General features: G+C 35.0%; 4 protein-coding genes across 8 annotated transcripts in view; 1 reads left to right on the top strand and 3 right to left on the bottom strand.

The window, feature by feature from the left end:
* The window catches only part of LOC120343543 (uncharacterized), a 218506-nt gene that overhangs the window by 15465 nt on the left and 176360 nt on the right, over positions 1 to 26681 (bottom strand). The gene's annotated exons all lie outside the window — the stretch shown is intronic.
* LOC120343540 (BRCA2 and CDKN1A-interacting protein-like) lies at positions 163 to 6263 on the bottom strand. The gene is made up of 8 exons (XM_039412748.2): positions 6126 to 6263; positions 5644 to 5699; positions 4784 to 4906; positions 3924 to 4062; positions 2795 to 2937; positions 2150 to 2329; positions 1632 to 1706; positions 163 to 552 (listed from the first exon to the last, which is right to left on the bottom strand). The coding sequence occupies exons 4-8, from the start codon at positions 4060 to 4062 to the stop codon at positions 178 to 180; spliced, it is 912 nt and encodes a 303-aa protein (XP_039268682.1). The 5' UTR covers positions 4784 to 4906; positions 5644 to 5699; positions 6126 to 6263; the 3' UTR covers positions 163 to 177.
* On the bottom strand, positions 6262 to 11887 carry LOC144411649 (uncharacterized). Of its 2 annotated transcripts, none has more exons than XM_078111288.1 (4): positions 11701 to 11887; positions 10800 to 11034; positions 10126 to 10271; positions 6262 to 8508 (listed from the first exon to the last, which is right to left on the bottom strand). In XM_078111288.1, exons 1-4 carry the CDS (start codon positions 11803 to 11805, stop codon positions 8242 to 8244), a joined length of 753 nt encoding a protein of 250 aa, XP_077967414.1. In that variant the 5' UTR covers positions 11806 to 11887; the 3' UTR covers positions 6262 to 8241. The 2 variants fall into 2 exon arrangements, with proteins under 2 accessions (XP_077967414.1, XP_077967413.1); XM_078111287.1 differs by having other exon boundaries at positions 10126 to 10274; positions 11701 to 11886.
* Positions 25432 to 26681, top strand: part of LOC120343530 (uncharacterized) — a 35620-nt gene continuing 34370 nt past the window's right edge. For all 4 annotated transcript variants that reach the window (XM_078111292.1, XM_039412736.2, XM_039412735.2 and 1 more), the window contains exon 1: positions 25432 to 25603. In XM_078111292.1, the coding sequence (XP_077967418.1) occupies positions 25448 to 25603 (156 nt within the window). In that variant the 5' untranslated portion in view covers positions 25432 to 25447. The remainder of the gene's footprint in view (positions 25604 to 26681) is intronic.

Raw genomic sequence — 26681 nt, 5'->3', positions numbered from 1 at the left:
GTTAAATAGACAATAAAAACAGTGCTACCTTCAAAACTTAGTGATGGGGGGGGAAGGATACCAGTCAGTTACCGATATGGTGCCGCAACTTAAACCTATGTAGAGCCATACCCTTTTACATTAAGAAATAGTTTACCCTTCCATATACAAACAACAACGAAATACCCAAGACACCTTTTATTGAGCAACTGGCAATGTTAAATGCTGTTGTAATTTAGCCATCACATTTGGGATACGATCTTTCGTAACTAGTAAAACAGTTCTGCATGATTGCATTTCAGCCGAGTCCTCCTCCCACTTGCCGGATAATAAAGCAGCAGCGCCCACTGGTGTATACGTAAAATGAACATCGGCCTCCTCAAAAAACAACTCTTCCTCGGAATTGATAAATTGGAGTTTAGAAGAGTCGAATTTTTTACCCTCGGGTGTGAGGGGGCAGTATGTTTTACATATCATGATATAGTGGGTGAATTCATAACAGTTTTTGTGTTTCTTATTACTTCTGGCTTCCACTAACTCAGTCTGCAACTTTTCAAACATCGGGAGCGAGACCTAGGAACAATAAAATAAAAAGTAATAATTATCAAAAGAACCTGTTACTCCAGACCCCAGATGACAAAAATTCACTTCAAAAATTTGACCTGCAAAAGCAAATGATTAAATCTGTCTGTTGATTGAAATATACTCTTCTGCGCAATTGATGTTATCATGATCCTACTTTGGGGAAAGGATGTCTAGCCTGGCGCCCTATTTTCCTACTTATGTTACCGCACACAAGAGTAGACACAGTCATTAAGAGAGCATATTTTGACGTTTGCGATAAAATAAAAGTTGAGAACCACTGATTTAAATATTTATTGCTATCAGGTTCAACCACTTATACTTACAGAACACGGGAGTAAAAGGTTCTTTTGATATTTGTCAATGGGTGAATAGAGGGTTGAGAAACCTCTATGGTGGCCCATCGTTGTCACGTGTAAAATTGAAAATAAAAAATAAAATAAAAAACTTGAAATAAAAGTAAAATAAAAAAATAGCTGTGAAAAAACATAAAAATGAAAAATAAAAACAGAATAGAAAAAAGCAAAAAAAAAATTAAAAAAAGAAAAATGTAAATAAAAATAAAATAAAAAGGTTGACAACGATGGGCCGCCTCGTTGTCACATGTTTTTATTTTGAGAAAATTTGCTTCGTCTTGGGACCAATGCTGTCAGGCATAATCCTACGCGTACAAACGGTGTTCCCTGGGTTTCTAACTTATTACTGATTTTCTTGAGCAATATTCAATAAATTTAATATGCAAATGTTCTATCAATTCTCCATGATACAAGTTCAACTAGTAGTCATATATATATTTAAAATAATGATAAGAGAATATAAAATTGAATACGAAAATTCGAGAAATTTGTTTTTACGTGTAGAAGGTAATCTTTATTTTCTTTTTATTCACATTTTTTTTTCAAATTTTTTTTTTGCTTTTTCTTATTCCGTTTTTATTTTATTTTCGTTTTGATTTTTAATTTTTTTTTTTTTTTTCATGTTTTTTTTACGACTATTTTTTAATTTTATGCGTGACAACGATGGGCCAGCACCTAAACCTCTTCTGAAGCAAAACTTGTCATAAGTCATACCTGAGGTGGAATGTTGATAAACCTCTCATTAATGATCCAACCAACACAACCATCTTCTTTATTTGATTCCAATATCTATAAAGAAATATATTAATTTGAGTTGAGTGTGATGGTAATTTTCTGAAAATACAACATTTTATAGTATGGATAAGGTTTTCTGCAAAACTCTTTTTATCCAGGGGTCGGCAAAATACGGCGCACACACATTTTTTGTGGCCCCCAAACGTACTCATTTTCAATGCATAAAAACAAAGTGCTCACGAGTTTATTATCTGCAGATGTATGTCATAACAATGGCTGTTTTACAGCATTCATTTAGTATAATTAGTGTAATAGTATGTTCAATGTGGGGATTTTTTATAAACTGAAATTAATGCGGCTCGCACGTTATTGGAAATGTAAATATTTGGCTCAGTAGTTCATAAAGTTCGCCCACCACTTAAGGCATCATAAGCATTGCATAAAAAATATTCAAAATAAAAAAGTAACTCGAGTTGTCAACACATTGACATCCTTACCATTTTAAACTTCTCTTTGCAAGATTCCTCAGTTTCGAATTTCTCACAATTCAAAGCCAATATTTTGAGTAGTTGCTTGATCGCATCGTTCTGTTCATGCATTCCATTCAAACTTAAACAACTTGTAACCCCAAATACTTGATCATTATCATCGCCATCGTCACTTTCATCTTCTTCAAACTGTAAATGTATAAGGTTTTCATTTTTGTCCCAGGTGAGAAGAAAGCTGATGATACAGCATACAGCTTAATCTTATAACGAACCATACGGCGGTGACGGCTTCTCGTCCGGTTACCAGTCCATGTCAGGTGTAAGAATAGTTAGCAAGTTGTTAGATTTCATACGCATGGTCTTGGTGGAGGAAACCATGACCAGCTGTTACATGAACCACTCCACGTTGATGAGGAGTCCAGCAACCACCTATAATTTTCCTACAATGCAGGATTCATACCCTCAAGCATACGTGATGACAAGAGTATTCCTAACCCTCATCATAATGCGCCAACTGATTTCGCATCATCTAATTTACTATACACTGGGTTAGGCAGGTTCACAAAGTCACAATTATTCTCCTTTAATTCTGAGATGTGTGTGAACACATGACCCTGTTTTGGACTAATTATCTCAAAGAAAAAACTGACTTACTTCACTCTGTTTCAGTAATGTTCCGATAAAATTCTGTCCAATAAGTATATTAGCAATCTCGCTGATATCAACATTATCTTTTGGGAATAATTGATGAAGCATTTGACGAATTCCATGAAAGTCACTGTCAGTTATGCTGAAACCTAAAAAAAAAGTTTAATTAATCTTGTTGTAGTGTGCTAAACGTTGGAATCCGTTGTTTATATTCTGCCATTATTACAATATCATTCCTTGTGTTGTAATCACTAATTATCTCCAAGCGACAATGGACTGTATCGGCCAAATTGCGTTAATTATGAACTGTTACGAGTATCAGACGGTGGACCGATTAAGTGATTATGTTGCATGTTCTCGTGTGTTAGGTTAAAATGCGTTTTTAGTTTCTTAAAGCCATAATTTTGGTTTCAATAAATAAACTGTCACAACAGTTTATTTCCAACCAGGAGAGACTGGCATTTATCGAAAGGTACAACACAAAGTTGCACCATTTGAAAGGACACAAAATTATGGGTTGAAGAGGTGCGATTAGATTTTTGTATATTTATTCCAGAGAGGACAGTAGAAAAATGGCTGAATGTCCAATTGCATTGCTCTCTCAATATTTATCAATCACACTAAATGAATTATATTCAAGCAAATTTTATCAGTTCAAGTTTCAAACATGGCCAGATAAAAAATTATGCTCTCTATTATCTCGTGACTAACATTTTGATTATCTTGTGACTGACATTAACATTTTGAAACACTGATATAACCCAGGTTGAGCGGGGTTTTTGAACCAGGAGGCCAAAAATTTTGCCTATTTAGACTGGCGGGCCATGTAAGTGTGACATGAAAAGTTATATTATATTATGAACATTAAATTTACAGTGTTCCAAACGCGTAACCCTAACTAAATTTAAACACAATCTCAACAAATTCCTTGAGCTAATTTTTTAGTAAAACAAGATTTGGTTTTTAGTTTGGTTGTGGCAATTGTCAAAACAGATTTGGGATTTCAATAACAACAACTACATAGTGCATGCATAATTGTTTGAATGCAGAAGTTTATGGCATCATCAGGCAGGCCAGATTTGGCCTGCGATCTGTAGTGTTTGCCAATGTCAGATCTAACCCTTAAAAGCCCCACCTTCAAAATCGACTTGAATTTCTTCATTAATTTCCATATTTTCATCTCCCTCTTGCTCCTCATCTGATCCCATATCTTCTACTATACATTCTTCATCACTACTTTCATCTTCAGGACGAGGCTTCTTTGGGTCTGCCATCTGTAAGAGGAAAGAGTCATAGTTTACTATATTAGCACAGAAAAATGGTCTTCTTCAGGTACTACCGTAGTGTGTGTGACAGGTAAGGGATAAATAGATAGGATAATTTGATTCGAAATTCCTCATTTTATTTCTATTTGGAGTTCTGTGACTGTCTGTGTTAGCCACACAATATTGGTAGGCTACACACACTTCTGAAGCACCCTTCTTCATACGGCAAAAATCGAGCCAAACTATTCAAGTACCTATACTGAAATGACAGACAAAAGTTCTCTTTAGAAGTAATCCTTCAAATAGCTTTTTTATCCACTCAGGCAAACGAGCACAATAAACAAAATATAAAAATTAAATGACGTACAAAATGGCAGTTGGACCTTCTATTCAGTGGATAGCATACCATAGTTGCAATATAAGGATGTCCAAAAGTTTTTGGATGATTTCATGGTAATACCAATTAATAATTTTATTTGTTCATTACGGTAATAGTTCTTGTAGCGGAATATGCTTGTGGTTCCCATTTATCATACAATAAAAGTGTTTTAAATTTCACTACTATAAAGTCAGGGGAAATTTTTTGGACATTATGTAAGAACACCAAAGACAAAATTAGGCAAAATGTCAGTGTGAATAATTAGAAACAAGTATGGCACAGACTGAATATAGCACACCAGGTCAAAAGGTGATTGAATTCCACATTTCGCCTCTTCCCTAATTTACATACCTTTTATGAAGTCTTGGATGTAGAAGAAGTCTCACTAGATCCAACCAATGTGAGTTTGCTGTTCTTACCTGCTTGTAAGACAATCTCCTTTTCTATTTTCTTATTAATTTCAACTTGAAGACCCTGAGAATTGAAATTAGGAATGTCACACAACTTGAAACCATTCGAGACAACACTGTTAGGGTAACAGCCAAGCAATTCCACAAAATAAGCCACAAACCAAAAAATAATGCTGTAAGTTCATAAGTTGGTCAAAGACAAATTATTGAATACAAAGTGGATCTTTAGATCGTTTTGTTATTATTGTTAGTATTTTTCGTCTTGTTGTATTTATTGTAGTTGTAAAATATCACTACCATATCGCTCCCTCCAGTCTTTACCACAAAACAGCGTCCATTTATTTGTATGTATCAATGCACGGCTTGCACGCCTTCACATTTACATTTCTTTTGGTTCGTAAATAAATAAATTTATCTACCTCTATCGGACCTATTGCTTTGAAATTTTTAGTGGTTAAAAACTGTTGTTTTCGATGGAAGGCTATTACTTCCATTTATTTCAAAAATTTCTATGGGGTTCGCTTTGGACTTTTAAGTTTTGTGTAATGACGTCATCAAAATTGAATATTACTCAAGTCGGGCGGGCCTGTGATCTCATCTCAGCGATCTGGTGGTCAGTCTACTGGTACCAAACAAGTATCAAAAGATACCCGGGCTCAGTAAAGTTATAGGTTGAGCCAAATTTTACAAAGTTACTGAAACTGTACTAATTGAGTGTTGAAATAGCATTATGAATTATAATGAAATACTACACTGAAAGTTATATGTGTTGTAGCTTTTAATTCACACTAAACATCGTACCTTTTTAAGCTGAGCAGATTGGATTGCCCTTGCTTTTTTAGGTTTTATCACTCTTCCTGAAAAACAGTAAAATCGTTATAGTTCCCTTTTTAAATAAAAATTGCTCAAATAAAAAAAAACACACAAATTCAACAAGATAATGTGCAGTGATTCAATAAAACACTGAATAAGATTCAAATCTGTATATATTTTTCAACCAGAGCGCCGCAGGAAAGGCAGGAGGATATAATCCGGTATAACTTCGCCTACCAGTTAGAAAAGCACCAGGCAAAACTGCGAAAGATTTAACGCAGCGACAAGAGCAAAGAACATGTATTTTTACCCAAGGTGTGCGCCTCTTCAAACATAAACTGTCGGGTCAGGATTTTATGCTTGATGGGGAAAACCTGAGTGTTGACAAGGCCCACAATAAATCTCTTGGCGGGCCGGGTTGGGGACAAAGGGCCACCTGTTGCCTGACATTGTACAAGTAAAATCCTCACCTCCCTTCTTTGGTCCTTTATTCTTTTTATGATTTACTTTCTTCTGTGAAGCTTTTGGTATTTTCACTTTTGTTTTGAGTTTACCTTGAGGCATCAGGCACAATAACGTGAATTAAGACTAAATTCTAGATCTGAACTAGAAATATAGCAGAAAGAAGAAAGGTTGAAATAAAGTAAACATATACAAGAGAAATAAACTAACAATGCAGCCATGGGTGGGTTAAGTGAATGATATAAATAAATTTTAATTCAAACTATTTCAGAAAAAGTTTTAAATGTTTGTCTTCTACAAATTACCAATTTTCGAGTCGTGAAGAAAAATTTTACTGGAAGTAAAATTAAATAACGATTTCCAATAAAGGAATAAAATTGCGAAAAAAATCCCAATAAATACACTCTACACATGCCTGGCATTTTATTGATCAACAAAAAGCATATGAAACAGTCCAGTCATTACTGTGAGCGGTTAATTATTAATTAATAATAATTATAGCGGCGTTGGCTTGGTCAAAGTGAAAAATGAAACATACTTCTTTGACAGGTGAGTGAGAAGACTTAAAACATTTTCATTCCCCATCTCCACAAATTTTGGGAAACAAAATAGAAAACAAAATCGAAACGAAAGATATATTATATAACGTTAGCAATACACAGTTAGGTAAACCGTTTTGACCGCTAGGAAATAGAGCCTGTGAAACATTGAATTGGAATACTTGTTTTTGAAAGAAGGAATCCAATTTTTACAAATACAAATATACTATAATATTACAAATACATTGTAAACTTAACTGTTATTAATAAAAATCAACAAAAACAAAACAATTTTTTTACGGTGTTAATAATACACACTACACAGTTAAGTCTGATCTAGCGTTTTAACGCAAGGCCATCAAACTGTCAAAGCTATTACGTGAAATTCATGATATTGAATAAAAGAATGAAAATTGACAAAGACAAATGGATAATACTCTCCAGCCTCTGCACCCAACAAAAATACATTGAAACTGTGTCATTACTGTGCAACAACGGACTATAAACAAAGTAAGCAATACCGTATTTTAGATATTACGGATTTCTTCTGAACTAGCAGTAGATGTTATGAAACACAAGAGAGTTCTTATTTACAGAATGTTGGAATAATCACAGTTTTAACATCGAATTCCATCCTCACCCAAGGCGAAATAAATTGGGCATGCATTTCTAAACCAAAAATATTAGAAGACTGAGTAGTAGTTAGTCTCGAAAAAACCCAATCGATAGCACAAAAATATTGTATCTATAAACAATAGTGGCCCAGACAAGTAGTACAGTTCCTTCTTTTGAATAAAAATTTGATTTATCTTAACATTGTCAATAAATTGCTTAATTTGGGTCTTATTCACACATAGGCACATCATACTATAAGACACAGTGACTTTCAAAGCATACCAGTACTGATTTCAAGTGGCAATAAAGCAATACATGATCCGAACATCTGGCGCACCAACTCATAAGGCACATGGTTAAATTTTATACTAAATTCTACATCCAAAACCATATATCACAATATTTCAGTGAAAAATTATCAATTTATTTATATTATTCAAAATATCCCAAAATTTCGCAAAACACAAATATTTAGATATGAGCATCCATAATTACATTGTACCAAATATTTTTCTCAAACAGTGGATCGAAGACAATTTTTAGTACTCTTGAAGTATGTGAACCAAGATAACGGACACCGGAACGTAGTATGTGTACCAGGTTAGGGTTGAGTCATAATTTTATTCCAATTTTCCATATTTTAGTTCTATTACGAATTAGGGGACTAGCCAAGTGACTCCAGTAGTATTTGTACCTAAAACTATGGCCTAACCCATGGTTCACATACTTCGGGAGTAACCATTTGTTTAAGTGAGCGTTGAGCTTATTAAAAATCAAAATATTTGTTAGATTATTATGTACACGTATTTTCAACAAGTTTCTGAATAAAACATACTTTCGCTTCACTATCTGTTATTTGTAGGTTATTGTTAGCTGGTTCTTGAGTTGGGGCACGGGACTTGACAAACCCTAAAAAGGGGGCGCGCTTAAAAAGTTTGAGAACCATCAAAAGGCATCAAAAATTCTCAACTTAGTCGGTTATCTCTAGAAATCGTTCCTGAACTGGCTCCTCGCTTAATTGCGTTTCCTTATTCACAAAGCTTTCTCCAAATTGTATTTTGACGTGTCTTTTCTCTTTTCTTTGCTGTTGTTTATAGATTAACGTGGAGATATCAGTGCATTGTATCTGAACATGTCTCTTTTCTTTCAGATGTGATTCGTACTTGAAGTATCTTCCAGTATCACTTTTAATGTAGACAGACACTTCTGCATTTGTTATCACTGCTAAACGTTTAGCCTGTGAATATGAATTAATAAAGAAATATTAAAACAGAATTGAGTATTCACATTGATTCTAATTTAGTTGAATTTATTCATTCTGTGGCCGCAATAGCCTAAAGCAGTGATTGGCAAACTGTTGGTCCCTAAGTATTTTCTAGTGGGCCCTTAATAAATCCTAATTCAATTCAAAAAGTTACACAAATCCAACAAACTGTTTTTTGTTCATATATCATATTTCGCCATAGGAAATCTTGCCATAAGAAACTTCGCCACATACTCACTATTTATTAGGAACATACCCTGACCCTAACTGTTTTGATCGCAAATACTTTCTTTACAGCAAAATGCTCTTGCGATTTTTCCTATGTGGCAAAATTTTATGTGGCGAGATTTCTCACAGCGAATTTTCCGAACATGAGAGTCGAATAATCAAATTGATTCTAATTTAATTGAATTTATTCATTCTGTGGTCGCTATGGCCTAACGCAGTAGTCTGCAAACTGTGAGTCGCCAAGCATTTTTTAGTGAGCCTCCAATAAATTTCAGTTGTAAGCAGTGATACACAGAAAAAGTTTCCTAAATCCAACATAATATATAAATTTTTTGCCAACTTTTTTTTGTTCATATATCAAATGATCATTCTGTTATCTGCAACAACAATATCAGGGTGAGTGAACAAGCTCTTTTGATGTCCAGATGCAACAGAATCAAGACATATCAAATTTGTTATTAGGCCTTGCAACTTTTCCCATTTCAATATTTGGGCCTCGCTTAAAAAACTTCGCCGACCGTTGGCCTAATGGTTAATAGCACTGTGTTGGCATCACACGTTAGAAAGATACAATTGGTTGAAATTTTTACATTCTACATTCTATTTAATGGCCAATGTGAAAAAATGAGAACAAGATAAGCGATATTTTTCCAGAGACTAGCAATATGGGATTAGCGTAAGAAAGGCAAGATGGGGTTCACTGTGAACTCGATTTTGATCCAGAAACTAGGGATATGGTTTTTTACAAAATGTCGAGTAGGCCTACTAATCCTCAATTCAATATTGGCCGTCCATGTGACGGATTTGTAGTTATGTTTTGAGCTAGGCATTCCACCCAGAGTAAAATAAATTGGTAGGCAATGACAAGAAGTGTCTGGCGCTTCCAAAGACTGTTAGTAAAGATTTACATATTTCAGTGGACGGCTGTACAGGACCTGGCCGAAGGAGTTGAGGAAATTGCATGAAATACCCTGCAACAATGAGAGCGGGTAACAATGTTCTAACACATAATTATCTCTTATCAACATCAATCACAGGACTCAACGCAACATAAACAGTAGCATAATACGGTTCGGGGTATACCATTTTATTCAGAATTTCATTATTTTAGTCTTATTTCGAGTTCGGGACTTCGTGTTAGCCGAGCAAATATACCCCCTGCCCATAGACTTCAGTCCCTTTACACAACTTGATGTAAAGTAGGCGAACAAAATTATTTACCGGTACCTCCATGTTGGTACACTCACTTCTGGAGCGCCCAAAATACACTAATCATCAAACTCGTAAATAATACACTAATCATCAAACTCGTGAATATGTATGAACATTTGTAGTTACTGTATGACTGATTTTCAACGTTACCTGGTTAAGCACAGTATTTTTTCTCCTAGAGAATGTTTTCTGTCGTAACCTTCTATTATGTTGATATGTTTCTTGTATAGGTCCAGAGTGATGAGGTTTTCTAGGCTTTTCGTTTGAATCAGACTCAATGTCAACTTCTTCAATTTCTGCTGATAAAAACATGAAAATAAGATGAAACAAGGACATCCAAAACCAGTTGAATGTTCAAATTGATTGGCAATTAGTTATATTAGGTTAGGCGTAGGCGCGTAGCCCACAGGTACCTCACAGAAGCGTGTATCTGAACCATTGTATTGGGAATATAAGCTTTATATTATACAGTAATTCAATTCCTCATTTTTTACTTGGAAGCATTTGGAGTAAAATGTCGAGCGACATTATATATTCACTACAGCACCATAATCATTGATTAAAGATTTTTGAGGGGACAACTACCTCATCTGGCGAAATACAGATTTGCAAAAACGAGAATTAAAACTATGATATGAGGGTTTCAAATTAATTTTAGAAATAGAATTAAAAAAAAATTATAAGTTGATAAGAATGTATTTTTTGTAAAGAGTAATACAAAACTTTAAATCTGAAATAAATAGATGGTTAGCACACTTGGTTAGAGGCACTAAACTTTCTGGTAGCTTCGGCTATATATAAATAAATCATAACAGTGAACCAACTTTCATCTTCCAAGTCCAGCTCTGGCCATTCTTCAATTACAGTTTCCGCAGATTCTGGTATCAATTTCCCCGAAGGAGACAAATACTGGTAATATATCGGCGCAATATCATCCCCGAATCCCAATTTCAGATTATTAGATTCGCCCGGTGAAATGCACACGAGTTCAGAAGAAACATCTCCGATTAAATTGTGATATGGTGGATACCCATTGAAAGGTTGTGATAGATTTCGTTGCTGTTTCAAAAAAAATATGAAACTTGAGTTAATTTGGAACATGCATTTGGTCACACAGCTGATTACTTAGTGCTGTAACGTGTTCACTATTCTGCTATGTAAATACATATATACCGTAAATTGTCTCAAGAATCAGGAATAAGTATATAGAAGTATAATTTTATTTTGACTTCATAATCCTGTAATCCAGTACTGGTAATCAGCATAATACAGGTAATAGACAATAAAATAATTGATATAAACAAAATAAATAAAACTGATTACCGTATAGAATCAGGAGAGCAAACAAAACCTCAAATAAGGTTTGAAGCGTACAGATTTTAGATGGAAAGGTACCGTTTGTACGTGTTCGCTCACCCAAAAGAATTAAAACTAATTGAGGCACCTATACACACAATCACCAAGACTTGAAAAGAATAGCATCTCACAGCAGCAAAAAAACTTATAAAACTAATGTAGAGGATACCGGTACCAGTAAACAGGGTACAGGTATGTGGGTCGGTCAGTGACAGACCCTCTGGCCTCTGCTTCTGACTGCTGTGACGAACACGTGGCAAAAATCGCCAAGTGCATTCCGGTGTACTGGTGTAGGTATCAGCTACCGGTAAGTTGTGGTACCGGTACGCTACCTTTGGAACAAAATAATTGATATATAACACAACTTACCGATCCTTTGCTCTTATGTCCATTCTGTTTCAGTCCAGCTGGCTTAGACTTCCGTTTCTTTTTGGAAGGCCCCGCTAACTCGGCTTCCACACGCACTTTCCCCATTTTCTCCTTAAATTGACAAAACAACCCTCATAACAGGCTCTCGTCGTCCGATTCCGGGAATGAAGCACGCGGTCCGCACTTGCGTAGACATATTTTCTCCGGGCAATCCGGAATTTATCGAGCATACTATTTATATTTATTCATATATCGAGGGAAAATCCTATTTTATGTAAAATTTTAAATTTACTTTTTTTCATATAACTCGGGTTTCATAAATAACAACAACTTTATTGACGATACCAACGTAGGCGCTATGGATCTGTATAAAGCAAATCGAAATGATAAAATATTTCGCGAGTCCGGAAAAGTTCCAGTCTACAAAATACATTACGATAAATATCATCAGCAATTGAAATCCATCTAGTCCTAAATTAATTGCAAAGATTGGTAGGAAAATTAACCTATGTACTGTATCATCGAAATTTCAATTACCATCAGCCCTTTTTCTTTTGTCTCCATGGTGGCGAGCATAGTCTTGGGTTACCTTTTTTATATTCCTGAACTCACTAAAATCAAAATATTTTGCTTCTTTCAGTTACCATCAACCCTGATTCTTTTGTCTCCACGGTGGCGAGCATAGTCTTGGGTTACCTTTTTATATTCTTGATCTTACTAAAATCAAAATATTTTGCTTCTTTCAGTTACCATCAACCCTTATTCTTTTGTCTCCATGATGGCGAGCATATTCTTGGGTTACCTTTTTATATTCTTGATCTTACTGAAATCAAAATATTTTGCTTCTGTCTTCTTATTAGCAATCCACAAACCTTACAATTAATGATTAGTAGGCTATATTTGTGTCGTATTTGGTATTTATAATATAATTATTGTTCTGTCTTGCACTGTTGCTTTAAATATTATTCTATATTGAATTCCAAATCGATCGAAATTAGGTTATTGAAAAAGAACACCGACCTTACATTCTATTTCATCTTCATTGTGGAAAATCAGAACAAAATAGGCATAGGTGAAACTAGCAATTAGGATTGGCCTTATCTAAGAATGGCAAGATGGGAATCACTGTGAAGTATTTCCATCCAGGAACTATGGTTATGGTATTCTACGAAACGCCGAGTACTAATCCCGCTTCAACATTGGCCGTCCACGTGGTGGATTTGTAGTTGTGTTTTGAGCTGAGCCTTTAGAGCTCTTTTTCCAGTTTCAGTAGTTGGAATACGGGTACGGTTTAAACTTTCAGTGATTCCTGAAAAGTGGGATGGCTGGTCGGCGGTTCATTATCGACAAACTTTTTCCTTCTTGAGCGGTTTAATAGTTTACCAACACGTGTGTTAGAAAGTTGGAATGTTTTCAAATGCAGAATGTAAGTAATAAAATAATATGCTGGAGGCATACGTAGCTAACAATCTATTGCCATGTCAAACTTTAACCAATGAGCCCAGCCATTGTCGCCCGAATTGGTATTTAAAAAAGATGCACCAGTAAGGGATCATCAACTTATGGTAGGCCGATGGTTAGATTTCTCCTTCAACAAAGATGACGTCGCCAGACTGAATTAAAAATAGTGACAAAAGAAACGAAATGAGCATTACAAAACAGGTCATTTTTCATTTTTTATAAAAATCATTATACAACTGCTCTTGATCTTAAACGTAGAATGTGAGGAATTGACGATAGAGTTCAAAATTTACATATTTTGTCAGTTTTTCCCCGTTTTCTCTTGAATTTTACTTCCCAAATTCTGTCTTATTTATTTATGCTAATATACTTTCGTAATTGTTGGACATCAATATCATCTTCTGCTACCAAATGGTGTCGCTAGCTCGATGACTTTGCTAGTATTTTCACGACCCTTCGTCCATTGCAGTTGACACATTGTACGTTTTTTGCTGTGAATTTTTATTTTTTTTGTTCATATGTACGATGTAAAATAAATATCTGAATCTGAAGTTGTCAGCTATGACATTATGATGTGTGTGCACTGTGCGTGCGTGTCCACACTGCACTAAATTCGCTGAGTAATGGCAATTAAATCTAAATTTATAACCCATTCAATCAATATTACTACATCGCTTTGTTGAGAATGACTTCTTTGAAATCCCATTATGCCTCGAAAAATATAAATCGATTAAACTCAAACGAGATATAGCTGTTACCTATCCAAATGTGATGAATGTTGTTATAAAACGCTTTTATCAAAACAAATGAAAAAATTGATGAATAATAAGAAAACGTTCGCAATTCGTCACGCGGAGATGAGTAATTCTTCATAGAAGGTATTAATTCTGATCTATAATTGTAATTGTAAAATATAGTCGGGATTCTGCAACCGGGAACACCATATAGATATTATCTCTATATACTTAGAAGTGTGAATAATATTAGGTAGTAATAAAGTAGACAATTAATATAGAATTTATATATTTCTGCCAAGGAAAGAGAAATCCGACGAATGGTTTAGTCATATTGTGAAAATCGGTATCTTGCCATGTTGACTGTCCGAGATGGGTACGGGAATAGCAAATTGGAAAATCGTTCAAATGCATGTGATTGGGTAGGGGAGGAGGGGGCCGTAACCAACTAGCGATCATGAGAACCGCTCGGAGATTACAAGCTCTGGCCCACAATCAGCCCACGCTGTATTCGAACCCACACACGGTAATTGTTAACCATTCAATTATTCTATATTTCATGGGCACGAATAGGTAGCACAAGGAGCCGCAAACGACCAACGTTTGTTACGCCTCTTTCTGAGCAGTGACGACAATTTCTTGCATGTAACCAGCCTCCACCGAATTCGAACCAGCATAGGTAATTAGCGATAAGCGAGAAAGTGAATTCCAACAATTAACACGATGCGCCAATCTTGATTCGATTTATGTATTGTATTTAGAATTAAGTTTATAATCAATTTTTCCAGTCAGCAAAATAATAAACGATACAAATACAAAAAATATTTGAAAATGTTAAGAACATAACTTTACTGGAGAAAGGAAACCAATGCTGGTTATCAAGCTAGTTTACGTCGAAGTTACAGCGTAGATCCGGGTTCGAAGAATGAGTGCATGTTTTTATTTAAATAAGCGGTAGTAGTTTATTGGGGAAATCTGACTGCTTTGCTTTGCAAATTAAACGGATCTTTTGAATTCCGAGACCATACCAGGAAATGGAAATAACACATTTAAATAATAAATCAGAGACACCTCATTGGTTTGAACTTTTATCAGGTTAGTGAATAAAGTGTTAGACCGACAAGATTCTAGGTTGGACATTTGAACCCGTAATTTGAACCCACGACAATTGCACCTGCATACTATTGCACCTATAGAAATTTATTTGTTTTGCGGATATTTGAACCCATACTAACCCTAACCCATGGATTTCAGCACCCTCATATCGATTGAATCCGCGGATATGTACGTCAAATGTACGTGGGTTCAAATGTACGGTCACCTTCTAGGTTAAATTCCTATGGTCACTACTTCAGCCATGGGTATAATAGATTGGGTAGACCAAGCAGATTCAAATCTATTCAGAATCCGTAGTTCCTTGCTTGTAAGTGGCTGATTATACAGAGCCTTGTTAACAAACTGGTTTTATTGGGTGCCATGCGTCATCATGTAAAACAGGAAACGTTAACGAACTGGAAATACAAACAGGATTACCGATAAGTTTGTTTAATAAGATGTACCTATATATATTAAAAAGAAATTCAATCAGAGTCATTGAATTTTGCGTGTGGTAGTTTATTTTCTGGTATTCTTTTGTAACGCGGCATTTTTTGTCTTCGAACTTTTAATATTGTTATGAAGTCTGTACTCAATATATCTTAACCGGGTTTGTTGTTTTTTAATCAGTAATTGTTTAAGTATTTTCACCTCATTTGATACATCTGTGAGGGTCAAAACAATAAATTCCATTTGCAATTTCAAATTTTTTTAGGACTTTATGGACACCTATATGTCTAAATGGGGAAAAAATCGGCACCGGTGATGACAGTTGGTGGTATTCGTTTTCCGATATTCTCACGTGAATGTTACATAAAAAAACAACGCTCATCATCAACGCTCTGCGATCTCAGTGATTTTAGTTAGAGTCCCGGCTAAAAACTTAATTCTATGAGAATGTCTTTATGCCATGATACGCATATCAAAGTTGCACCCAACGTGCTCAATACAACCAAATATATTTTTCTGAGGCCTTATTAAGCGCTATTTTACCTCACACAAAGCGTTATGCAAGCATCAGATCAGTACAATTGAGCTGGTTTTAAAAGAACCAGAATGGTTGTCAAACTCTCTGGAAGATGATGCTTAAAGCGAGGTTCGAACCAGTAGTGGGATTCAAAAGTTTAAGAACGTTCTCTTTTTATCAAACTCGCTAAGAACGGGTTCCCTCATATCAGAAAACAATGGCTAACTAACACAATAACGAGGTTCGCTTATTATCACGATAATTAGGAATGCATTCGCGCAAACCCTGAATTTCACCACTGCCTAACTGTTGTTGTCAACTTAATTCTCATACCATGTTTGCTCGCAAATAATTAATTGAGTACTTTAACATGTATTACGTAAATAATTTTCTCTTGTGGGATCGATATTCAAGCAAGGTCTTTTTGTCCGGCTTTTTCTGCGTGGGCCTAATTAACGATAAAGTGGATTGCTTGCCTGGCTAAGTGTCTGCAAGGATTCGATCGTTACAAAGACCAGACAGCTTTTAGACGAAGTTATACGTGAAAAATGCGTTTTGAATCCTCATTAAATTTGCAGTTAGTTTTGCAGCATTGCTGTCCGAGAATAAATGATAAGACGCATAGTGCACACAGGGATTCGCAATTAGAATATAATGACATCATACTTAGTGACGTCATTTCTCGCAAAGAAACTTTGTACATGTTGCAGTTGTTCACAGTGACGTCGTTTCTTGTACAGAAGATCTGCATTTGTTTTGCATCATTGTTGCTTGAGCCCAAATTTTTGTTGCTTATAAATAAGTGTAAGTTGTAGACATTGACTTCAATACACGACTTGGTTCCACAATTGAATGACGTCATATTCAGTGACGTTATTTTTCGCAAAAAAAATTTTCAGAGTACAGAGAACACGCCATATATCATAAAATTACGGATCTTTTGTACAGAGCTCTCGTCCGGCTTTTAACAATATTAGTTAATATTATCAAGTTGGGGGAAATTAGAATTTCCAGTGCAATCTGCCTTCCTAGCCCTCACTTTAACCCTATCTGGGTAATTATTAATTTTTTTTTCTTTTTGAGCGTTGTTGGCGGTGTATTTTTGGTGAGGTACAAAATATCAAAAATTACTTATAAAACTTGTAAATTTCCCTTTTCAAATGATTAATGAGAGTTTTTCATACTTGGGCCGAACAATAATCTTTGTAAATATAATTAACTTTATGCCAATATAATATGACCCCCAAAACTAATTAAAATTGGTTACGGCAATATCAATGTAGGAGACTCGGGTTTTTGTCGGGTTTATATAACTTGCGTACACGAGAGCCTTTTTTATAACCCTCTATATTAATATACATAGCGTTCATAAAGTTTTGAAATTGAATTTATCGATACCATATATAATTTGTTAGGGCTAGGCCACCACAGATGTATTAAATTAGGTGAAATAAACTTAAATAAGCACTGATTAAAATAAACAAACCAGGTTATTTGATATTGAGAACTGACTTCATAATAGAATTGAAATTGTAACGAGACCGATATAATTTAAATCAATGCAATAATAACACCGATCGATTAGAACAATAAAGAAGATAATAATTGGAGACGAATTCGGGGGTCATTATGGAAAGGACGATTTCGGGGGTCACTTTGCGAGAATTAGTTATAACTAAATCGTAATTTGATGATTCGAGAAGTTTCCGTTTAGTTGCATTCCTTAAAAATTAGTTCGGAGAAGATGCGTTAGACCAGGTTATAATTAGCTGACACTCCTGACAGTATCCACGGCAGGCAGTTAAATAGTAAGAATCGAAATGATGACTATAAAACATGAAAACCAGTTTGTAAGCGTCAACTTGTGGTGAAACTTTTAAAATAACCCCCAAAAAATGCGCAATAATGGAGCAAATTAGGTGAAATTTTTCTGGGGTCAAGGATCGCGAAACATCTATTACATAGAGAATGAACCTTTTCAATATCTCAAGTTTGGGGTTGACAAGGGGTAATGACTGAAAACAGTTCCTGTTGGCAAATCAAGCAGGGTCCGATAAAATCCTCAACTACCGCTCGAACACTGAAGAAACAGGCAAATTAACTTCGCTTTGTTGTTGCTTTGTGCGACCATTCCAAAAAATTTCAGACGAATGCTTCCCAGTCGGGAAAGAATTATACCGCGAACTTATTCATTTATTTTCTTTAGAGGGGGGGGGGGGTACTTTGTATTTTATGCGTAGTTTACCTTGAAGGGAGGAAGAAATGTGCCCAAACGGTTGGACTTGAAAGTCACTTTTGCATGTTAGTTTGAAACACCGAATAAAAAAATAAACAAATGCGACTCACAACACAAAGACAAAGTCTTTTGATTGCTTATTTTTTTTATTCAAAGTATGAATAACATAATCTCTTTCCTAGAAATAGCAAGTATATTTGTGAGCTTTCGTTAGATCATAGTCTAACTTCTCCAAACAAAAAAGGTGAAACTTGATCAAACAGCGAATTGCAAATAAACTTGCTATTTCGTGGAAAGAGATTATGCTATTCTTATTTTCTTTATAATACGGTAATATACGTTGTGTGTAATTACTGGAATAAACTTTCTCATCGATGTTCATTACTACTGCGATAATGCAATAAAGTCAAAGCAACAAATGTTGGATGAACTATTTGGGATCGGGCTAAGTATTTCTGGTATTACCGCACATTGGAGCACACGATATCACTCCACATCATAGTTAGGTGATAGCACCGTTTATTACCTCCATACGATTATTATACGTCCAAGCATTCTTCGTGGCAACTGGCACATACGGATCCGAAGTAAAAAAGGAGAATGGAATTGCAGTTCAATACGCAATGTCCAAGCACCCCGTATATTGTTTATTCATTGGCGGTTTCTCTCCCTCTTCGTCCTACGCACGACCCAAATTAAAACAACATTAAGTGTTACGTTAACAAGGAATTATAATGAAATATATATGCAAATCAGATTGTTCCATGGAGAAGACGGTGATGTAATTAGTTCGAAAAATGAATATTCAATGAGGGTAACGCGGTATCGTTTAATAATTTGTTCGTGCGGTTAGAAAACCAAAATGGTCGATTGCTTTTGGATAAGTGAGTCTGTAGGGATTGTTTCATGGAAGACTGTGAATCTAGAAACTAAGTTGCTTGCTTGACAATTTGTTGCTGGCGCCTATTTTGGGTTGCTTAATAATTTTTTTTAAATGTTTTTTATGATGGTTTTTCTTTTTGGGGTTGCTATCTTGAATTTATTTTGGTACTACCGTAGCATATTATATACTAGTTCTAGGTTAGAGTTAGGCCATTTTAATTCTGTTTCGATTTCGGAGACTATTTGTGTTAGCCAAGTGAATATCCCCCTCATTGGTCTCAGTTCATTTACAAAACTTGATTTAAAGTAGGCGAACAAAATTAGTTACCTTCATATTGACCGCCTACTTTTTTTTTTTTTTTTGAATTGGTATTTCAAAATTATGCGCATTTTTGTGTCAGCGTGATGTCTTAATAAAATTGTAGGTTAGTACTTTTAGTAGTTTTTTTTTTAAGGCTGAATTCGTCGATTGTGAATTCTCGATCATATAAGGAAGAGAGAGGCAAAAGGTTTGTTTAGCAAATATAGCGATTTATTGCAGATATGATACAAGCAGCAAAACATCAAAATCAGATCAGTAGCAGAAAATAAAACAGTACACACGTAGTATATCGATAGACAGTTAATTATTTCTGGCTTTTTTCAAACAAGGATCTCTAGCATGGATGGCGCATCACTGGCCCGTGGGTCACATACAGTTATATTAATATATGGGAATGAAGAGCTGTTGAGAGTTTGGTAACTATGTTTATTCTCTGTCTCAATGTTGTTTAAACTTGTTTTAGGTTGTCCAATAACTGCCTAAAATGGTTTAAGTAGGTTTCACTTATGGAATTTACTATTGTTAATAAAATTTTTTAGTGTTGTTGTTTGGAATTATCGTTTACATTTGAGTGGTATGCCACGTAAAGCGCGATAAATGACTGTGATATTGATTTTACTGTAATAATCAGATTTCGCAATATAGGGTGTTAGCTAACAATTTTTTAAATTTGTATTTTTAACGTTTTCCTAGTACCAACTACAACTAGAGATGTTCCGATACCACTTTTGTCGTCGATACCAATACCAACTAACAACGCCAATATTCCGATATACTACCGATACCGAGAAATTGGCCGATATTGGAGATACCATTACATCGGTACAACTCTAGTACCAACGCAATAACATGTTGAACAACCTGTAACTACGCCTCTGAAGAATACCAAACCCCATAAAGTCCTAATCGGGTTTGGAATTACCTAGCTGTTGTATCGGTACGATTCATTGACGCATGCGACATACGCCATTTTCAACGTCACACACAATGGCAAAAAATAACATATATGCGACTGATATTTTGTCAGAAGGAGATCAGACAATTTTGTAGACAAATTCCCATAATCTGTTTACGAAGGCAACCGTAACGATCGTGGTTGGAAGTAGAGTTACAGTTCAAAATCGGTTTTCGAGTCGTTTGGGATTAGGGGTAAGATATCCAGACTGAAGTCTAACTCTAAACCAATGTGACCAGTTCTCCGAAGTATATGCTTTAGGTAGGCAACCTTTTAGGATATGCTATCCGTGAAAACGTAGGTTGGCAAATGCAAGTATTTCAGAATAGAACAGCGGTTCCCAAACTATGGGTCGCGACCCACTGGTGGGTGGCAAAAGGAATCTTAGTGGGTCGTGAAAAGATGTAGAAAGCTTTGATTAATTATACTGGTTATTAGGATCGGTGGCGACTCGAAAACGTAAATCTTCAAAGAAAACAAAAGAAATTTAATTTAAATTCTATCTGTGAAAGTTCCCTTTTTACGATCTTCTCAAAGGAACAAAAATTTGCTACACAAAGAGTGGCTTGTTTTAACGCATAACATTTTTGTACACTGTACAGCACTTCTTATCGTGTTTCCCCGAAATTTGAACAAGATTTAGATTTATTTTCTTTTGAAGAATAACACTATGTTTTTTTTTGGAAGATGTCTTTTGAGTTCAATTATCAAAAATAAAATTACATTGTTGAAAATCACGAGATTTTTGAATAAACATTTTATAAAAACCGACATCCATTGTTTTTCGAGTTGGGTTGCGCGAGACTAACTTCCTATCTTTTCGCTATGCCTTTATGCTAGTGGATCCTTATGCGTATACTGCAAGGATACTGTAGCTGGAATAAACATGACTATTCTATTCAATTAAAGAGTATAAATTAATTTTTTTTTGTATTTCCTATACGAAAATCATGTGACAAATATCATAATCGTGATTGTGACATCACACAATCTTGAATAGTGGTGTGATCTTCACCTTACCTCAGGTCATTGAACCTTTTCTCTCCCACACATTTTAAATTTATTTTAAGAGTAGGGTTTAATTAAAATCATTTTTAAAATTCAAATTGGGTCTTTTTTCAGGCCAGGTCGTATTTTTCAAGGAAACACGGTGGTTTTACGATGATTAGCCATTGCTGTGTTCTGTGTTATGTCATAAAAAGTTAAATGGGTCGCCATAAGTTGTGGTAATAAATAGTGGGTCGCAACTCTAAAATGTTTGGGAGCCACTGGGATAGAATATTGCTTGTCTCAAACTCTTTGAGCATAAAATGACTGCAAGTACACTCAGACTTTACGATTCGGTCGATTATAATGTAAAATTTCGTTTTTCCGACCAAGCTGATTCCAGACTTTTATTGATTAGATCAAAAAAGCACTCCTGTTGCTTTTAAACGGTCGTTGATTCGACCCCGAATTCTCACTTTGCGATCAAATAAATTTAACTCCGTTCTCATGTTCGAGATAACGATTTCACTATTGAATTTTTTTCAAAATATAGTTCTCAATTTTTACGCATTCTGGTTACTACCTGTAAATAACTCCAACGTCGATCGCAGAAACCGACTCTGTGTGGCTTTCAACATCGTTAAGCAATTTATGTACAGTGCATAAAACCGTCAAAATCGTACAAAAACAGTGAAAACCACAAAAATATTTGCGAAAAACCTACAAAAACAGTGAAAACGGCCAAAACCAATGATAAAAACGTACAAAAACCGGCGAAAACCTTGCAAAACCTCCGAGCCCAGAGACCGACTGAGTATGGTTTTCAGCATCGATAAGCTTGCAGCTAATGTACATTGCATAAAACCTCGATGCAAACTCGCAGATTTATAAATTATCCCTTTAAACTCGTTGGACATGTTATACATTTTCCAGCTGAAAGCACCTGATGCACAAATATTCAAATTTGAATTGATTTTTTATGACTAATGTATATAGAAAGCTGTGGAATTGACGGTTTCATGCGCTGTGTTGTCGAGATAGACATTGATACAGTGCTGAGTGTAGTCTTCTCTAAATATCCCAGTTAGTCGACTAGGGTCAACTAAAATGTTTGAACTCTGGGTAGCTTGTTTAAAGTCTTGTTTGAAATGAGCGCTGTCTCGTTGGACATTACTTTCTATTAGATCAGTTTTCGGCAAACAGTGGGCGCGGGCCAAGCGTGGGCCACCAAGAATTTTCTAGTGGGCCCTTCAATTATGGGCAAGGATACACAAAAAAGTTTTATAAATCTAACATTACATATAATTTTTTTGCCGAATAGTTTTTGTTCATATATCTAACTATCATACGTTCCGTTGATTTCAACGAAACAAAATTAAATGTTCCATAACAATTTTATTACGTAGTTAAATTTAAAATTTCCAGCGAAATTGTTGGGCATTAAAACCCTATCCATTTTTGGCCTCATTTAAAAAACATTGTCGACCACTGAATCGGATCATTGTAAAGTTTAAACTGAAATTAAAATTTTCAACTGAAGCTTCTAGTTACGAGCCCCAAATTGTCAGCAGCAGAATCCACCCAAAATGCTTGAAATTTTTAAGTTGTAGTTTAAGTCATACAGGAATGCGTTGTTCAATTAGTGTTATTGATTCGAATAGACGAATAATTGCCTTTTCGGTTATACCTTGTTTACTTGGCGTGGAATAATTATAACTCTGTAAATTGTAACTTTCAGGTTTGAGTCAATCATTCCAAAATGCATGAAATTTAGTGTGTTAACGGTGTTGGCAACTTGTCGTAAGCCTTATTTAGAGTGAGCGACGAATGAATTTCCACATATGAGTTACAGTCAAATTTTGTGTTCCGGAGATTTGAGCTTCCTTATTAACTTTAGAGTTTTTGAATATTTCGATATATATCGTGCTGCCAGATGGTATGTATTCATTTACTCTAAAAACATGAAAAAAATGCTATTTCTGGAATAATTTCATGTACAAAACAAAGCCTGTATAAAAGATTCAATTTGAACAACATATTGCAATTTCTATGGTCATTCATTATTGTCTTCATTTCTTTATAATATATGCAACAAATGCTAATCTCTGTATAAATTTAGACATACTTTCAAGTCAATAATCGTTGATGTATAACATGGTATTGATGTATTCCCTTTGCTTATCACCCAAAATTTTTATTTTGGTCACGATCGATTCAGTTTTGGTATTCATTTATTCTTAAAACGTGCATACAAATGCTAATCCCTGTATAATTTTAGAAATAATTTCAGGTTCATAAGGGTTGGTCTTTGGTATTGTATTGATATATTCATTTTCACTTTTCCTATTGCCCAATTTTTACTTTCTGGTCTCGTTCGATTCGTGGGGAATAGGATGGATTATAATTCCAACTCTCAATTTAAATAAATCCCGAGTAAGAAATTATCAAACTTACAATAATTTCCGTTAATTGAACAGAAACAAAGTATGACATACAGTAAGGTAGATTCAAAAGTTTTCAAGTGATTTTTACTGCGAGCAGAAAATGAAACGCCACGGTAGCATCGAGGGGAGTGCAGGTATAGATTATTTCAGAGTCATTATTGGTCCCTCCTGAAGTATGCGCACCAAGATGGCGCACAACCTGAACTCAGGTTGTGTACCAGGTCATGGTTCAGGTTGTGCGACATCTTGGGCGCATACTTCAGGAGTACCCATTATTGTGACCATGAGCCTGTGCAAAAGATTCAATTCAAATTGCAATTCGTAATGTTATTCATTATGGACTTCATTTTTTTTTAAATATGCAAAACAACAGATGCTAATCTTTTATAATTTTAGAAATAATTTCAGGTTCATAAGCGTTGGTGACTTGGTGTATAATATTTTATCGATATATTTATTTTCGCCTTGCTTACCACCGTCGCGATGTTATTCTACTATAGCCATGAGCCTGTACAAAATATTCAAATCAAATTGCAGTTTCTAATGTTATTCATTATGGTCTTCATTTTTTTTTTAAATATGCAAAACAACAGATGCTAATCCTGTATATATTTTACGAATAATTTCATGTCAATAATCGTTGATGTATAACATGGTATTGATGTATTCTCTTCGCTTATCACCCAAAATTTTTATTTTGGTCACGATCGATTCAGTTTTGGTATTCATTTATTCTTAAAACGTGCATACAAATGCTAATCCCTGTATAATTTTAGAATAATTTCAGGTTCATAAGCGTTGGTGACTTGGTGTATAATATTGTATTGATATATTTATTTTTGCCTTGCTTACCACCGTCGCGATGTTATTCTACTATAATATGGTATTGATATATTCCCTTTTTCCACAGATTTTTATTCTGGTCTTGTTTTATCCAGTTTTGGTAAAAGTATACTCAATTGTAGGGGAAAAAAGTTTCTTTCTCACTACATTCTTGAGGAATATATATTCTGAAGTCAGCACGAAATGCTATTTTGCAACGTTTGCGGTATTTCTTATAATAACAGAAAAAACATATTGAGCATCGAACTATCATGTTAATTTGCGCCCAAGATCGTTGCTAGTATGCGCAAAATGAACATGTTATAGTTTAGACCAAGCTTTAGGTTTATTGCTAATTAAGAAAATGAGAACAATTGAAAGTGCATCAAGTGCTTCTCATTTGGATAAATTCTATTTTAATATATCTTCTGTAGACATAGATATAAATATTTATGTAAAGTTTATGGCGCTACAGAAGTATGTGTACCAATATGGAGGTAACTAATTTTGTTCGCCTACTTTACATCAAGTTGTGTTCAGGAACTGAAACCTATGGGCAGAGCGTATATTCACTTGACTAACACAGACCGACCTTGTAATAGAGCTAAAATAAGGAAAGTCGAAATAAAATTATGGCCCAACCCTAATGGTGCACGCACCACGGGAGTACCATTTTTATTGCTTCATGTTTTAGTTTACCGAAAGCTTCAAGCTTTATAGCTTTTTCAAAAAGCTAGGCTAATTTAAACTGCCATAAAGACATGTTATATTCGCGTACATTTTATTATATTCAATTTATTCACAGGTATGAATATATATGTTTAGTTATTATTGCAAATAATATGGAGGATAAACTTCCTGGGGTCATAGAAATGACCGGAGTCGACACAAAGGAAAAAGACGACAATGCTAATTATGACGTAGAAATGGGAAATTGTAACACGTCACAAAAGGGATCTCAAAAGAAACTATGGCAACGACTGTTTCAGATTATTAAGGTATTTATCATTTTCATAATTTCAGAGTATAAATTTTGAGTAAAAACCGGTGTTATTGAAATATGACCTAACCCTAACCTGGTACACATACTACGGGAGTACCCAATTTGATTGTTTACTTTGTATTGAAGTGTTGCTTAGTAATAATTGTGTGTGTATTAAATATAAAAAGTATACACTTGGCAACATCTATTTTGCTTATGAAAAGCCACGCAACTACATGTCGTTTAGTATTCAAGCATATCCTTGTGTCGCCAGATTTTACATAATCTATGTTTAATTTGGGTCGAATAAAAAATGTTTGGGAACCATTGATTCAGATGACTGGATTGGCTGCTTGTCTCGAGCCGTGATTGGAGCAAATCTTTGGAAAAACAGCTTTGTCATTCTATGGGGTTCCCAAACTTAATTGGCCGCCGGCCAAAATTTGAATCAGAGGGATGTTCGCGGGCACGGAAAAGGGAAGCGCCCGAAAGTGCGTGGCATGTCTAAGCTTTTATGGTTAATAACTAAATTACTGCCCGATGTAATCATAATACCGGTACGAATAACTGAGATAACGCTTTAATAGAATTGTTACGATAAAAACACGTGCTTAAAGTGTGATAATGGCGTAACACTTGGCGCTATCCGGAATGTAAAAAGGTGAAACAAAATCTGTTGCACTAACTTGCACACTATTTCACTCAAGCTCGGCAGGGCCATTTTAAATCGTTACGCGGGCCGGATTTGGCGCGCGGGCCGCGGTTTGGGAACCCCTGATTTAAATGATTATAGTCCAACCCGAGTCAAGTCAAGGTGTCCAGCGTCCACGATATCGGTAAAACTGTGTTTTCAAAGATCCACTATAAGAAAGGCTTATTTTATTACAAGCAGTTTATGAATTCAAAATCTCCTCAAACCTCTGGCTCAGAATTCAATTTCAAATTTACATTCAATAATTCAGAAACGAATATTTCAAAATTTTTGCGTTCAAATATTTTTTTAAATGAGTTAGCTGGAGGGCGAATGACTACTCAAATCAATAAATTTGTTATCGCGACTTGGTTTAAAGATTTCATGATTTAACACAAAACTC

The sequence above is a fragment of the Styela clava genome, chromosome 3, assembly GCF_964204865.1.
Source record: "Styela clava chromosome 3, kaStyClav1.hap1.2, whole genome shotgun sequence".
NCBI classification, from domain to species: domain Eukaryota; kingdom Metazoa; phylum Chordata; class Ascidiacea; order Stolidobranchia; family Styelidae; genus Styela; species Styela clava.
Note: the sequence above shows the minus strand (reverse complement) of the source record. Positions and strands in the feature narration are given on the sequence as shown.

Coding starts and splice junctions, on each gene's coding strand:
- LOC120343540 (XM_039412748.2), bottom strand. CDS start 4,062: ATGGCAGACCCAAAGAAGCCTCGTCCTGAAGATGAAAGTAGTGATGAA. Junction 2,938..3,923: donor AATTCAAGTCGATTTTGAAG/GTGGGGCTTTTA, acceptor CTTTTTTTTTAG/GTTTCAGCATAACTGACAGT. Junction 553..1,631: donor TTATCAACATTCCACCTCAG/GTATGACTTATG, acceptor TATTGTTCCTAG/GTCTCGCTCCCGATGTTTGA.
- LOC144411649 (XM_078111287.1), bottom strand. CDS start 11,805: ATGGGGAAAGTGCGTGTGGAAGCCGAGTTAGCGGGGCCTTCCAAAAAG. Junction 10,275..10,799: donor GCTGGACTTGGAAGATGAAA/GTTGGTTCACTG, acceptor TGTTTTTATCAG/CAGAAATTGAAGAAGTTGAC. Junction 8,509..10,125: donor AAAATACTGTGCTTAACCAG/GTAACGTTGAAA, acceptor TCATATTCACAG/GCTAAACGTTTAGCAGTGAT.